This window comes from Saccostrea cucullata, unplaced genomic scaffold (genome assembly GCF_032062105.1).
Source record: "Saccostrea cucullata isolate Sc308-1 unplaced genomic scaffold, CSIRO_AGI_Scuc_v1 ctg429, whole genome shotgun sequence".
Classification (NCBI taxonomy): Eukaryota; Metazoa; Mollusca; class Bivalvia; order Ostreida; family Ostreidae; genus Saccostrea; species Saccostrea cuccullata.
Genome location: NW_026929220.1, coordinates 347035 through 360000, shown reverse-complemented (window position 1 = coordinate 360000; position 12966 = coordinate 347035). Strand labels below are relative to the sequence as shown.

The 12966-nt window shown below is 33.6% G+C and overlaps 1 protein-coding gene and 1 pseudogene across 1 annotated transcript; one reads left to right on the top strand and one right to left on the bottom strand.

Moving 5' to 3' along the window:
• LOC134280163 (NADH dehydrogenase [ubiquinone] 1 alpha subcomplex subunit 10, mitochondrial-like) overlaps positions 1-6468 on the top strand; it is a 24136-nt pseudogene extending 17668 nt beyond the window's left edge.
• A 2925-nt stretch (positions 6469-9393) lies between these two features.
• On the bottom strand, positions 9394-10515 carry LOC134280152 (uncharacterized). Its single transcript, XM_062762580.1, has one exon. The coding sequence runs from the start codon at positions 10513-10515 to the stop codon at positions 9475-9477; it is 1041 nt and encodes a 346-aa protein (XP_062618564.1). The 3' UTR covers positions 9394-9474.
• Positions 10516-12966: the final 2451 nt, after the last annotated feature.

Sequence of the window (12966 nt, the reverse complement as noted above, 5' to 3'; positions counted from 1 at the left end):
GACATAGCGACCATAGATTCCGTCGTCGTCGTCGTCGGCGTCCAACTTTTGGTTAACCCAAATGTCAAAGTTTTATAAACTGCAATAACTTTCTCAAATTTTATTCAGTCTTCTTGAAATTTGGACACAATATTCAGTATGGATAAAAATTTATATCCCAAGTATGATTTTGAAAAAAAAAATTCAAATTTTTCCGTATTTTTTCCTTAAGTTGGACTTAGTTTTTTCATGATAATTTATGGTGAAGACCTATATTCCAGCAACTATAAGTTATAGGGATATGATAATTAGTCAGTGGATACATCATGGGTAACCACAAACGTCAGTACCAGAATTAGGTCATCTTGACCTACATTTTTCTGCATGAGTGACTTTGGTTAAATTTTTGGTGGAGGTCCATATCTCAGCATCTATAACTTATAATGGCATGATGATTTGTCATTGTACAGGTTATAAGTAACCAACAACATCAGTACCAGAATTAGGTCATTTTGACCTACATTTTTCTGCATGAATGACTTTGGTTAAATTGATAATGGAGGTTCATATTTCAGCAACTATAACTTATAGTGGCATGATAGTTAGTCAGTGGATACATCATGGGTAACCACAAACGCCTGTACCAGAATTAGGTCATCTTGACCTACATTTTTCCGCATGAGTGACTTTGCATAAATTTATGGTGGAGGTCCATATCTCAGCAACTATAACTTATAGTGGCATGATAATTTGTCAGTGGATACATCATGGGTAACCACAAACGCCTGTACCAGAATTAGGTCATCTTGACCTACATTTTTCCGCATGAGTGACTTTGCATAAATTTATGGTGGAGGTCCATATCTCAGCAACTATAACTTATAGTGGCATGATAATTTGTCAGTCTACACATCATGGGTAACCAACAATATCAGTACCATAATTAGGTAATCTTCACCTACATTTTCTGCATGAATGACTTGATACATATACAGTGGATTTGATTTCAAAATGCAAGTTCAAATTATTGCGACTCATAACACGTTGCAATATTCGCAATAATAAAAACATCACAATAATTTGTGAATTTACAGGGTATATGTATATATATATAAATGCCAATATAATCGCCAAGGGATTAGATATTAAGTCAGCTGTTCCATTTCTTTATTATTGTATTTTTGAGTTATTCCTTCTGAAATGTCAATAAATGCTTCAGTTTATCAGACAATCATTTCTTACTAACCACAGCGACAGCAGGCGAGACACAGGGTTGCGGGCAACCCTTACGTACTTTTTTTTAAAAAATACATTAAAATATATATTTTAAAGAATTTTTTCATTTATTCTCATGATATATAGATATGTTAATTGTTTAGACAACATGCCGTGATCATCTTGCATGTACATGCACGTGCGTGCACGTACAATGCGTTAAATGACATATAGTTGATATCATTGTAGCTTTTATTATTCTTTGATAAAATCCTTCGATACTGATCATATTTTAAAAATGCCTTACAGGAATTTGGCACAAGAAGGGATTTGGGGAGCGTTTGGGGAACATCTGTAACGGTCCCCGTTACAATTAGCACTAGCTAAATGATTGCTTTACACAAAACCCTACAAATTACACAACACCATAAATAGATGACTTTCATACATATAGTTTTTCAAACGTAAAAAGAAGGAGGAAGAAGGAAAAAAACAGTTTTTCAATGGAGGCATATTTGGATGCAAAACAGAAAAAAAAAACTATTTAAGCATCCTTGTTTGTCTAGTGTGGATTAAAGTTTTGAAAAGTTTCTTTTTCGTTATTGCGTAATATTTTTTAAGTTTTAAAAATTTTAATATGCATGTACGAGGGTTGATCCAAAAGTTCGTGGAATTTCTTCATATTTTATTTATTTATAAGTGAAATTGGTTGAAAATTACAAATGAAAATATAGGCACTTGTTGAATATTTTAAATAAAAAAATATTTTAAATATTTCTGATAGTAACTCTATGACAGTTGCCATAGAAACGGATGTTTGGAAATGCGGGGAAACATCAATGCGTTTTTTATCATTTTAATTCTTTATACTTGAAATGAGAAGAAAACCACCGTATGTGTTATAGAAAATGAATATGTCGTTATTACAATTGCTTGATCTTTTATAAACCTTTTTTTGAAAGTTTTACCAATTTTGCTGCATATTTAGTTTATTAATTGATAATTTATTGTTCATCTGTAGGTTGTTAGACTACATCAAATTTCGGTAAAGTCATACATTTTGTGAAAATTCCAGGATCACTGTATCTTAAAAGCTTATATTATTGACATAGGCTAGGGAAAAATGCATTTGATTACTGGTTTCCCAGTTGTGTAAGAAATTTAAGGAAAATTGAACTTCCATAGACATTGCATAAAGGTGTGGCTGCCTTTTGAGGGTTCTGTTTTAAGTGTTTATCCCCCTTGACAATTTAAACGCGTTAATGGACGTTGTCGGCTGATGTACTGTTCCAAACATTGCTACTGAAACTGGAACATCATATGGAAAGATGGAGAGTATTTTGATATATGAGTGAAAAATGAATATCAGTTGGTGCGAGAGGATACCCAGGCCTTTCGTGAGAAAAAAAATTAGAAAAGGGCAGCATTTTGTAGAATTAAGTATTCGATTTGGACATTAGGGTGAGATGCTTCTATAATGTGACGTGACATGTCTAATTTGACGTAACGTCGAAGTCTCCCCCAGATTTCACAACTATTCATTTTCAGAAAGCTCGTGTTACCTTATTGGTAATTGGAACATGGTGAATTTTCCAATATTGTTACATTATGACTCTTTATTATAGATATGCCTATTGTTTGCTTTCATCAAATCAAGATAAAATTTTAGAAAGAAATTCCACGAACTTTTGGATCAACCCTCGTACATGATATACTACTACAGCATTATTTGTAAGATTGCAAAGTCATTTTATAGAATCTCTTAATTTTCTTTCAGACCATTCTCAGAAATAATGGTTCTAGATGCTGATAATCTGCCAGACTTTGACTTGGTGAGTCATTCATTGAAACCTTAACTCTAAGAAAAATATTGTTGCCTCTTATTCCTTACTATTACTATGCTCCCAAGATCAAAGATTATAGAAAATTGTTTTCAGCTCAGTTGACCAGGAGTTAGGAAAATTGTAAAGTGCTTGTTGTCTATTTGATCATCTGTTTGCTTGATCCAAAATTTCAGAATAGTCCTTTGTCCTAAGATTTTGCCTTCTTTTGTGTGTAACTTTAAAGACTTACCTAATACTGTAAACCTACTTTATTCGCGGCGACTTTATTTCCTGATTTATAAGAGATAAACTAGTTAGCGACGATTAATTTTCGCGATCAAAGCCTTTTTGGATCTGTTGTTAATAGACACATACACTTTAAGGACGGGTTCGCGGCAAGAAATATTCGCGATGGGGAGGCTCTCGCGAACTTCGCGAAAATTTCTCTCGCACAAATAAAAGTTGGTTTACAGTGTTTGTATACAGAATTGTAAATAAGCAGTATTTTTTTTCTGGAGCAGGTCTATTTCCCGAATAACTGTACGCCCACAAGAAACAGTTGTACACAGAACATGCATAGACGCAATGTATCGAGTAATAGATTTGCTTATTAGGAAATACAGCATGCAATGTGTTTAGACTATTTTTATATGACTCATTGTTGGGCAGCCCACTCTCTCATGATTAATGTTCAAGAAGGAGTAAAAGAAGTGGGATAAATTGTTTTCTGACATCTGTTTGTAACACCCTCACATTGACTCAGTTCTTGACCTTTTAAAATGATCAAATACATGTACTTGAAATTTAATCTATTACACATCGTCCAAACCCACATGTTTTCTCTCCATTACATAAATCAGCAAAACCTACGGGTTTCTCTCTGTTACACTACATTCATTACGTCGGGTTGAATATACTGTAACGGAGAAAAAATCTGTGGGTTAATTCCGACGATGTCAGTCTATTACAATTAGGGAATGTTTTTACCTTTTATGCGAGTTATTGGTGTGTGAATCACACAAACTTGTCACGTAGGGATATTTCATGAAGCGCGCTAGCGCTTAATGAAAAATGTGCCTACGTGCAAGTCTGTGTGATTCACACACCAATAATTCACACTAAACTTAAAAACATTCCTTATATTTACATTTTACATGTTTGGAAGCACCAAAAATATTCTCAATATTTGAATTTCTTGCTGCCCTATATAGTTATACTTTTTCTAACGTCGCTGTAGCATTATTGTGACGTCACGTTAATGCACGTTTCTCCGTGTATATTTCTGCATATGAGTATACATGAAAATGGTATTCAAATCAATTTCACAGTTGGCTTAGTAGTAAAAAACAACGAATGTAAATATTTTCAAATGAAATGAACCCATGTATGCCTAAAAGCATGAGGCTCTTTCACTAAATTCTTTATCTGTGATCTGTTTGTTTATTCTGTAGATTGTAGAAGAGCTGGAGAAGATAGACTTTAACCCGTTTAAGGACACGCTACTGAGAGATGATAAATTCTTACACTGGAGGCACGTTCACGAGAGGAGCTGGGCAGATTGGAGGCGATGGTACGTAACCAGTACTATAGAGGTACTGTTATCTGTGTGTGAATAATTGACTCCATGTACGTAAGGCCATAAAAAATTAATTTCTTGGTTCTCAGGCCCTCCCTCATCTCTTCCAAGGGTGCCTCATTGACCCTTTTTATTGATAAATCAATAAAATTAAAACAACAAATCACCTCCCTCATCATTTTTTTGAGGTTTTGTACAATGTAAAAAGCAGCCTCATCATCATCATGGGGGCAATAAAAAAGAAAAAAAAAAGCCTTTCTCCCTCAATATATTTTTTGAAAAAAGGCCTGAGAACCAAGAAATTAACTTTCCATGGCCTAAACCTATGTTCTTGAGAGAAGGTGGGAAAAGTGGAGCAATGGTATGTAGCTTTACTAGTACTGCTAAATTCAGTGACAAGATGTGATCGAGTTGTGTTAGGGTAATGCTAAGTTTTGGATGCACCGTATGGAAGATTCTAAAGGTTGTACTGTATACAGGGTTATTTTCGCCCCCAAGGTATTTTCGCCCTTTTACACTTGCAAACAATTTTGCCCCCATTTTAAATTTGCCCAGTCATGTTTTTTTTAACAAAATTATAATAATGCAGTCCTTGAATTCGCCCCACGTTAAATTCACTCAAATGGGGGTAGGGTGAAAATAAAATGGGGGCGAAATTTTTCCTGCATACAGTAATCACTGTAATTATTCTTAAGATTACCATATACGCTGTATATGTTTGATGTATCTTCAGATTCCTACCATATGTCTGGTGGCTCTTTAATTTGCATGGTACATTCACATATTTTTGTGGGGTAAAATTTTTGAGGTTTGAAGAAAAAAATATTGGTTTGTGGGGTATTTGATTTTGTGGTTTGAGAAAGTTTTAATGCATATGAAAGCTAACATTATGTGGTGGATATAAATTGTTGGGTTTCTCCATACCTCAAAAACAACGAAAATTAAACCTCCATGAAAATTGGTGATTTCACAGTACTTTCTTTCCCAGTCGACCAAATTCCATAATAACAGTACTTGATCACCTTGTCTGTTTTCTTTTGTATTGATATAAAGTTTTTTTTTTCACAGAACAGAAAATATGTGATTTCTGAAATTCAATTCAATTTTTTTCAGGGCGGACCATCCAGCGCGTGACTTGTACAATCGTCATCCTAAATGCCTGGTAGACATCCCTCAGATCCAGTTTACACCCGAGGAGTCCTTTGTGTTTAACGATTATTTCAGAGTGAGTAAACTTAGTTTACTATATTGACAATAGTATAGTACATTGTACACATGAATGTGCACATTTTAGTGCCTTTTCTGCTGTCTTTTAAGGGTGGTCACTGCTGAAATATAAACTTAGGTTGATGTGCCAAAACTACTTTATGTGGCCCATTTTTTTTACGACAAATTATAATTATTCTACAATGATTTTGATAGTTTTTTAAATGAGAGAATAAATACGACCCTTTTGAAAAGTTTCAATAGAACATCATTACAGATGGGGAAATTTCTCGCCCCTGGGTCTAACCCACTTCTGAAAGTAGGCCAACATGCTGAAAACATGTAAATTATGATAATCTAACATGACACATTCATGAAACATTTCTTATTGTTCTTCATCAATTAAAATTCAAATATATCTTCAAATATTTTTTTTGTCTAAAAATTTAATTTTTCATTCCGACAGAGGAGGGATCAATACTTCTACACCGAGCCTCAGGGGAAGGGAGGATTCCCTGGAGCAGTAAAGAGGTTCCTCATTGGATAAAAGATAGTGGAGGAGTGAACATAAAAGGACTGAAATGACTGGAATGCTTCTAACTCATTGTTTTATGTGTAGTTGATTTAAGTGCTTCAGACTGTTAAAATAAAATAAATATTAAAACAGATCATCTTTGTTCATTTAACACATACATTTGATAATTTGCGGATTTTTTTTTTTTTTGGTGAGGGGCATATAAACTGCATATAAGCAAACTAAAATGGAAGGATTAGTTTATAAGCCCACATTTAGGTTACATGTAACAGATCACTTATGTATTTGTCACAAGGTAGCTTCCTGGGGTACTATTATATCTAAATTTTCTTATGGTTCAAAGTTATGGTGAAGGTCACAGTCAAGGTCACAAGGTCATTGAACTTGGTGTCATTTGAAAGAACTGAACTAGTGGAGTAAGTGCATACCAAATATGAAGTCTCTATCTCTAATGGTTCAAAAGTTATGGCGAAGGTTAAAGTTGACAACAAACAGACAGACAGGACAAAATATGCACCCTCGATCTATCAATCCGAGCACATAAAAATTCTTTTTTTTAAAGCCAAGAAACCTGTGTGAAAGCTTCCTGAGATGCTGTAAATTCAAAAATGGTTCAACTATTACGTGTATCTCGTACATGTATACTGGACACTCTTAAATGAAGATATCATTGCAGTGCAATGCATCTCATTGTAATTGCTTGACGCACTGTCTAGTACTTAGAACATACTTGGTGAATGGTCTATTTTTTTATGTTAAACATTAAAATAAATATGAACTTTCCTGTTTAACTGATAAGTGCACAGCTTGAGACTCAATCAAACTAACCACCAAATTACTTTGTAGAACAATCAAAGGCGCTTTTCAGTACTGCTTAGCCAGTTAGCAGTACTTTAGTGAGATTTTAATTTCAATTTTACATTTTGTTGTTTTTAGCTCTACTGGTCAGAGACCAGAAGAGCTTATGCGATAGTAATGCGTCCGGCGTCCGTCCATAAACAATTTTTCAAAATGCTACTCCTCCTACAGTTTTGGTTTGATTTCATTATAACTTGGCACACAAGTAGACTACACTAAGATTAATTCTATGTATCGGTTTTTGATTTCGATGAACGGTGTTGCCGTGGTTACTAAAAATAGAAATTTCTGTGATATTCTTTCAAAACGCTACTCCTCCTACAGTTTTGGTCTGATTTCAGTATAACTTGGCACACAAGTTGACTACACTAAGATACATAATTCTGTGTATCGGTTTTTGATTTCGATGAACGGTGTTGCCGTGGTTACTAAAAATAGAAATTTCTGTGAAATTCTTTCAAAATGCTACTCCTCCTACAGTTTTGGTTTGATTTCATTATAACTTGGCACACAAGTTGACTACACTAAGATACATAATTCTGTGTATCGGTTTTTGATTTCGATGAACGGTGTTGCCGTGGTTACTAAAAATAGAAATTTCTGTGAAATTCTTTCAAAATGCTACTCCTCCTACAGTTTTGGTTTGATTTCATTATAACTTGGCACACAAGTAGAATACACTAAGATACATAATTCTATTTATCGGATTTGATTTTGATGAACGGTGTTGCCGTGGTTACAAAAAATAGAAATATCTGTAAAATTGTTTCAAAATGCTACTCCTCCTACAGTTTTGGTCTGATTTCAATATAACTTGGCACATAAGTAGAATACACTAAGATACATAATTCTGTGTATTGAATTTTAATTTTGATGAACGGTGTTGCCGTGGTTACTAAAAATAGAAATGTCTGTAAAATTGTTTCAAAATGCTACTCCTCCTACAGTTTTGGTCTGATTTCAATAACTTGGCACACAAGTAGACTACACTAAGAACATAAAGAGACTTTATCAACGATCATTATTCTATTTAGTTTCAAATCCCAGCTGCTTAAGTACTTTTCTCTTCCTTTGCTATAAGTTCAAACCAGTTTCAGTCTCGACAGAGACTTTAGTGATATATGACCAAATTGTGACTTTGTTCATATGTGAGTGACTCTCTAGTCTTATATCTACGTGTACATTATCTTGTAATCCGTTAGTATTACCTGAACATTTGCATAATCTTTTTGTCTACATTGTTCAAAGGGGCCTAATTTGATTATCTAACTTTGTAAGAAACATATACTATACAAATTTTGGAACATATCAATTATGTTCATGATGAATGGTGTTGTCGTGGATACTAAAAATAGAAATTTCTGTGAAATACTTTCAAAATGCTACTCCTCCTACAGTTTTGGTCTGATTTCAGTATAATTTGGCACACACGTAGAATAGGCTATGATACATAATTCTAAGATACATAATACATTGAACACGATACATGTAGTAGAATTATTACAGTTGTAAATATTTATGCACTGAATACTGAAAATTGTAGGGTTGACTTTTTAAGCAAAATGTCTAATTGGATTTCAAAATACTGTATGAATGACGAAAATATTATTCTACTCCTCCTACAGTTTGTCTGATTTTAATATACATGTAACTTGGCACACAAATAGACTAAGATACATAATTCTGTGTGTCAGTTTATGTTTTCAATGAATGGTGTTGCCGTGATTACTAAAAAATAGAAATTTTTGTAAAATACTTAAAAAATTCTACTCCAAATACAGTTTTAGTCTGATTACCGGTATATAGTACACGTATAATGTGGCATACAAGTAGTCTACACTGAGATACATACCTGGTAATTGTCTTTATTGTTTTTTTATGAATGATGTTGCCATGGTAACTAAAATTCAAAATTCTATAAAATTTTATTAAAAGGTACTCCTACAGTTGAAGTCTTCTTGCAATCTTGCCACAAAAAGAGACTTAATCAAGGATCATTATTCTATTTATTGCTTTTGTAAAGTTTTTTATCCCAATTGCTACTTTTGTCTCCCTTTGTTTGGAGTACAAACCAGTAGAGCTACAGTCTCGACAGAGACTTCTGGTTTATATAAGCTTACTTGCATAGAATTGCCCATACCCAGCTTTAACTCATATGCATTAGTCTTTTAATCAGTGAAATCAAAACTGCAGTAAATAAATACATATACAAGTATTTTATTTGTCAACCAACTGTTTTCGAATATGACCATGTATAACTCTACTTTATATTTTTCACCTCTTTAACAGTCACACTGTTTAACTCTTTTTTGTTTCTGCATCCGGTAAGCCCAAAAGAAATCGTGGTTGAAATAGTTTGCTGGCCACGCCCGCACTCCTCCTGCACAGTTGTACACGTTTTCACAGTTCGGTACAAAGCGATGGAGAGCGACGTTCATAAGCAACTGAAGTTTATCCTGGAAAGAGTCTTCTGCCTTCCTTTTCTGAAGTCTGTACGTGTTACAGTTTTGTTTAAGCCTTCTCATGCAGTATCTTCTGCCTGCCGCTACATAGTTTGAATGATTTTGCAGTTCGCTGGCGGTGAGGATTTTGAGCACTTGTTCGTGACTTTTCTTCCTAATCACATTACCGTTACATCTATGATATTTTAAAATCAAACCATTGATTGTGAAAATATTCAAATAAATAAGTCTATAGTATGGAGGTGTCAAATACAATGACAAAATGAAAAACATCAAAATGATGTAATAAAACACAGCCTCTTCTTGGAAATACTGTCTCGATAACAATATTTCCCGAAGAATGGCAAATTTTTTCTCCCATCTGGAAATATCCGAAAAGTAATCAAGAATTTCGGAATTTTCACTTTCCTCCTGTTCTTCCGCATTACTTTGAGAGTTATTTCCCTTCGGTACCATAGGGTCCTCAAGAGTCCCTATAGATGAGTCTCTTGATTTCGAAGAAGAAAGGGTTGACTTTTCATCTCCCAAAAACCCTAACGATTCATTTCCTCTCAGTTCGGAAAGTGACGGAGATGACTGTTTATAACTGGATGAACTAAATGAAGTCTTGATGGGATTTCCAGTGAACGCTGGTGGATTCTGAGCTGATGTTTCACCTTTGGTGCTATTTAACAGGTGTGAAGGGATGCCTATCAGCACCCTGAACGATACAGAACTGATATCGATGAGCTTGTGTATGACTATCTCCTCTCCTTTACATCTGTAGAGAGCTAGGTCCTTGTATGGGTAATCCAAAAGTTTGCCAGGTAAACCTGTTTCCGATTCCTTCAGATCATTTAACACCTTTAAAAAAAAATGCATATTGTACATAGTACCGGTACTCATATTTTAAAACAAAAATTCCTTGAATTTTTTTTTTCATTTAACACAAGGATTATAAAAAAAAAGTACTATCATGGTACGTGTAGCTTCTAAGTACACATTTCACAATCAAGTATTTTAAAACAAAGATTTTGAAATCATTTAACACCTTTAATAAAAAATGCATATATTTCATTGGTTGTTTACAGGAACTTAAAATTTATAATTAAAGATGACATAGCATATATCCTTTTAAATTTTTATTTTATTTTTCACAATGTAAAACCCATTTTCCTTGAGGATAATAAAACTTGTCTAATCTGCACACCACTTGAATAACACATTAAAGTACATTTCATTTTAACCAAATGAATTTACTAAAAAACTTAAAATACACATTTCACAATCATGATTATGGATTTTTCAAGTATGCCTTAATTCTTCCAGAATTTTGGCAAACTTTATATTAAGCCGTACGTTTAATTTAAATGACTTTGGAATGAAGAAAGGAAAAATAGGCATCTTTTATATTTCATTGGTTAATTTAATACCTACAGAAGTTAAAATTGTAAAATTCAAATATACCTTACATGTCATAAATATCTTTAATTAAATCTCTCTCTTTATATAAATGATTTAAGCTGAACACAAGGTAAAACCCCTTTTCCTTGCTATATCTGCAAATATAAAGTAAAACTTGTCTGTTCCTGCACACAGTGTGGACACTTGTACCAGCACTTCCTGTATGAATTAAAGAACATTTCAGATTATACAACATTTGAACCAAACGAATTTACTGAAAAGACTTAAAATTCACATCATATTATTTCCGCATGATTATGGATTAGACAAAAATTACGTTTCACAGTAAAAGCCTCTGATTGGTCAATTTAATTATCAATTAAGGGTCATTTCAGATAGGAGGTTAAGTTTGAATTTGATCATGAAGGAGGGAGTTTAGTGTGAGTGAAACAGGAAATGCAGATATCTCAATGTTAAGGCTTTTACACTTCTTGAGGATGACACAGTGTCATGTGAAGCCCTATTTGGGTAAATTTGATTATGATTATGTACAATGACTTATAACTGGTTGATAAAATTACTTTTGATATTTGAGTTTGTCCTTTGGAATGAAGAAAGATCCAAATGAAAAATAGAAGGCATCACATAAAAAATGTTTCATCCAATTAAATATAAAATGTACAGATTGTAAAAAAGTACACACACTACATGGTGGTCTATGTCCCTAATGCACAAAATTCATGTTATTTTTCTATACTTGTTAATAATATATGTTAATGGACATGTCAAAGTCTCTAAATTTTTAGCTTTAACAGGGAAATATAAGCTCTCTCTCTTATATATAACTGATTTAAGCTGAACACAATTCGTACAAGGAATGTGTCCACCATTTTTTGCTCTGATTCTCGCTATATCTGCAGACCCCTATATAAAGGGCAGGACTTAGTCACTGTTCAGCGTATTCAGTCAACACAGTGTGGACGGACGTATGCTATACAGCACTTGGTAGCGAGAATAATAACGTAATACTTTGTCGAATGCTGGAAAAGATACCAAAGAAACTTAGTACAATTACAGTTGTACAGAGAAACTTAGTACAATTACAGTTGTTCAGAGAAACTTAGTACAATTACAGTTGTACAGGTCAGAATTTGCAATAGAATATAAACAAAGGTAATGCAAAATAACCACGCCGATCCCCATGACAATAAAGCAGTCAGGTGTAATGAATCTGAAGAGTATACCCTGGTGTTGATGTTAATTGTGGATAATGATACAGATAATGGTGTATGCCTATTTACGAGTCGTGTTCAGCTTTCATCAGAGTATAAAATTATCCTTTGCAAGTAAATCTTGACTCCCTATATATGTATATATTTACCTTGCCACTTTTAAGTCGTTCAGCATTTCTGTCAATCCTGTCAGCCAATCTCTTAAGTGTTCTCCAAATTCTCTTCATACTGTGGTGCTGCGAATGTTAAAAAGTTATAATACTAAAATTCATTAATTCTGAAGAAAGTTTGTTACTGCACTGTAAAATAGAGAAATTTATTCCCCAACTGAAAACAGTGTGTCTTCAATACTGTATGTTAAATATATTCTTGAAAATATTCCTCCCTTGAAAGTTTGTATCTAGCGAGATCGACATCATAAATGGCACCCCGGCTTGGCGTTACATTAGAAAGAGGACTGGAGGCTCTTAATTGGGTGTATGCTTGTCTCCTTCCCTTGAAAACCAGACAGTCAAAATAGAGTTCTGATCATGACAGGACCTAGATTCTATTAGGTTATTAGATAGTTTGGAAAGTTAAACTTTTATCAGAAATGTACAAATGAACTAATGAGCATGATGAGGCTCTAAACAATCTATTCATTCATTTGTCTTTAGTTTTCATGTTAGCCTAATTAAGAATGTGAAACTTTAATTTA

Coding starts and splice junctions, on each gene's coding strand:
- LOC134280152 (XM_062762580.1), bottom strand. CDS start 10,515: ATGCATTTTTTTTTAAAGGTGTTAAATGATCTGAAGGAATCGGAAACA.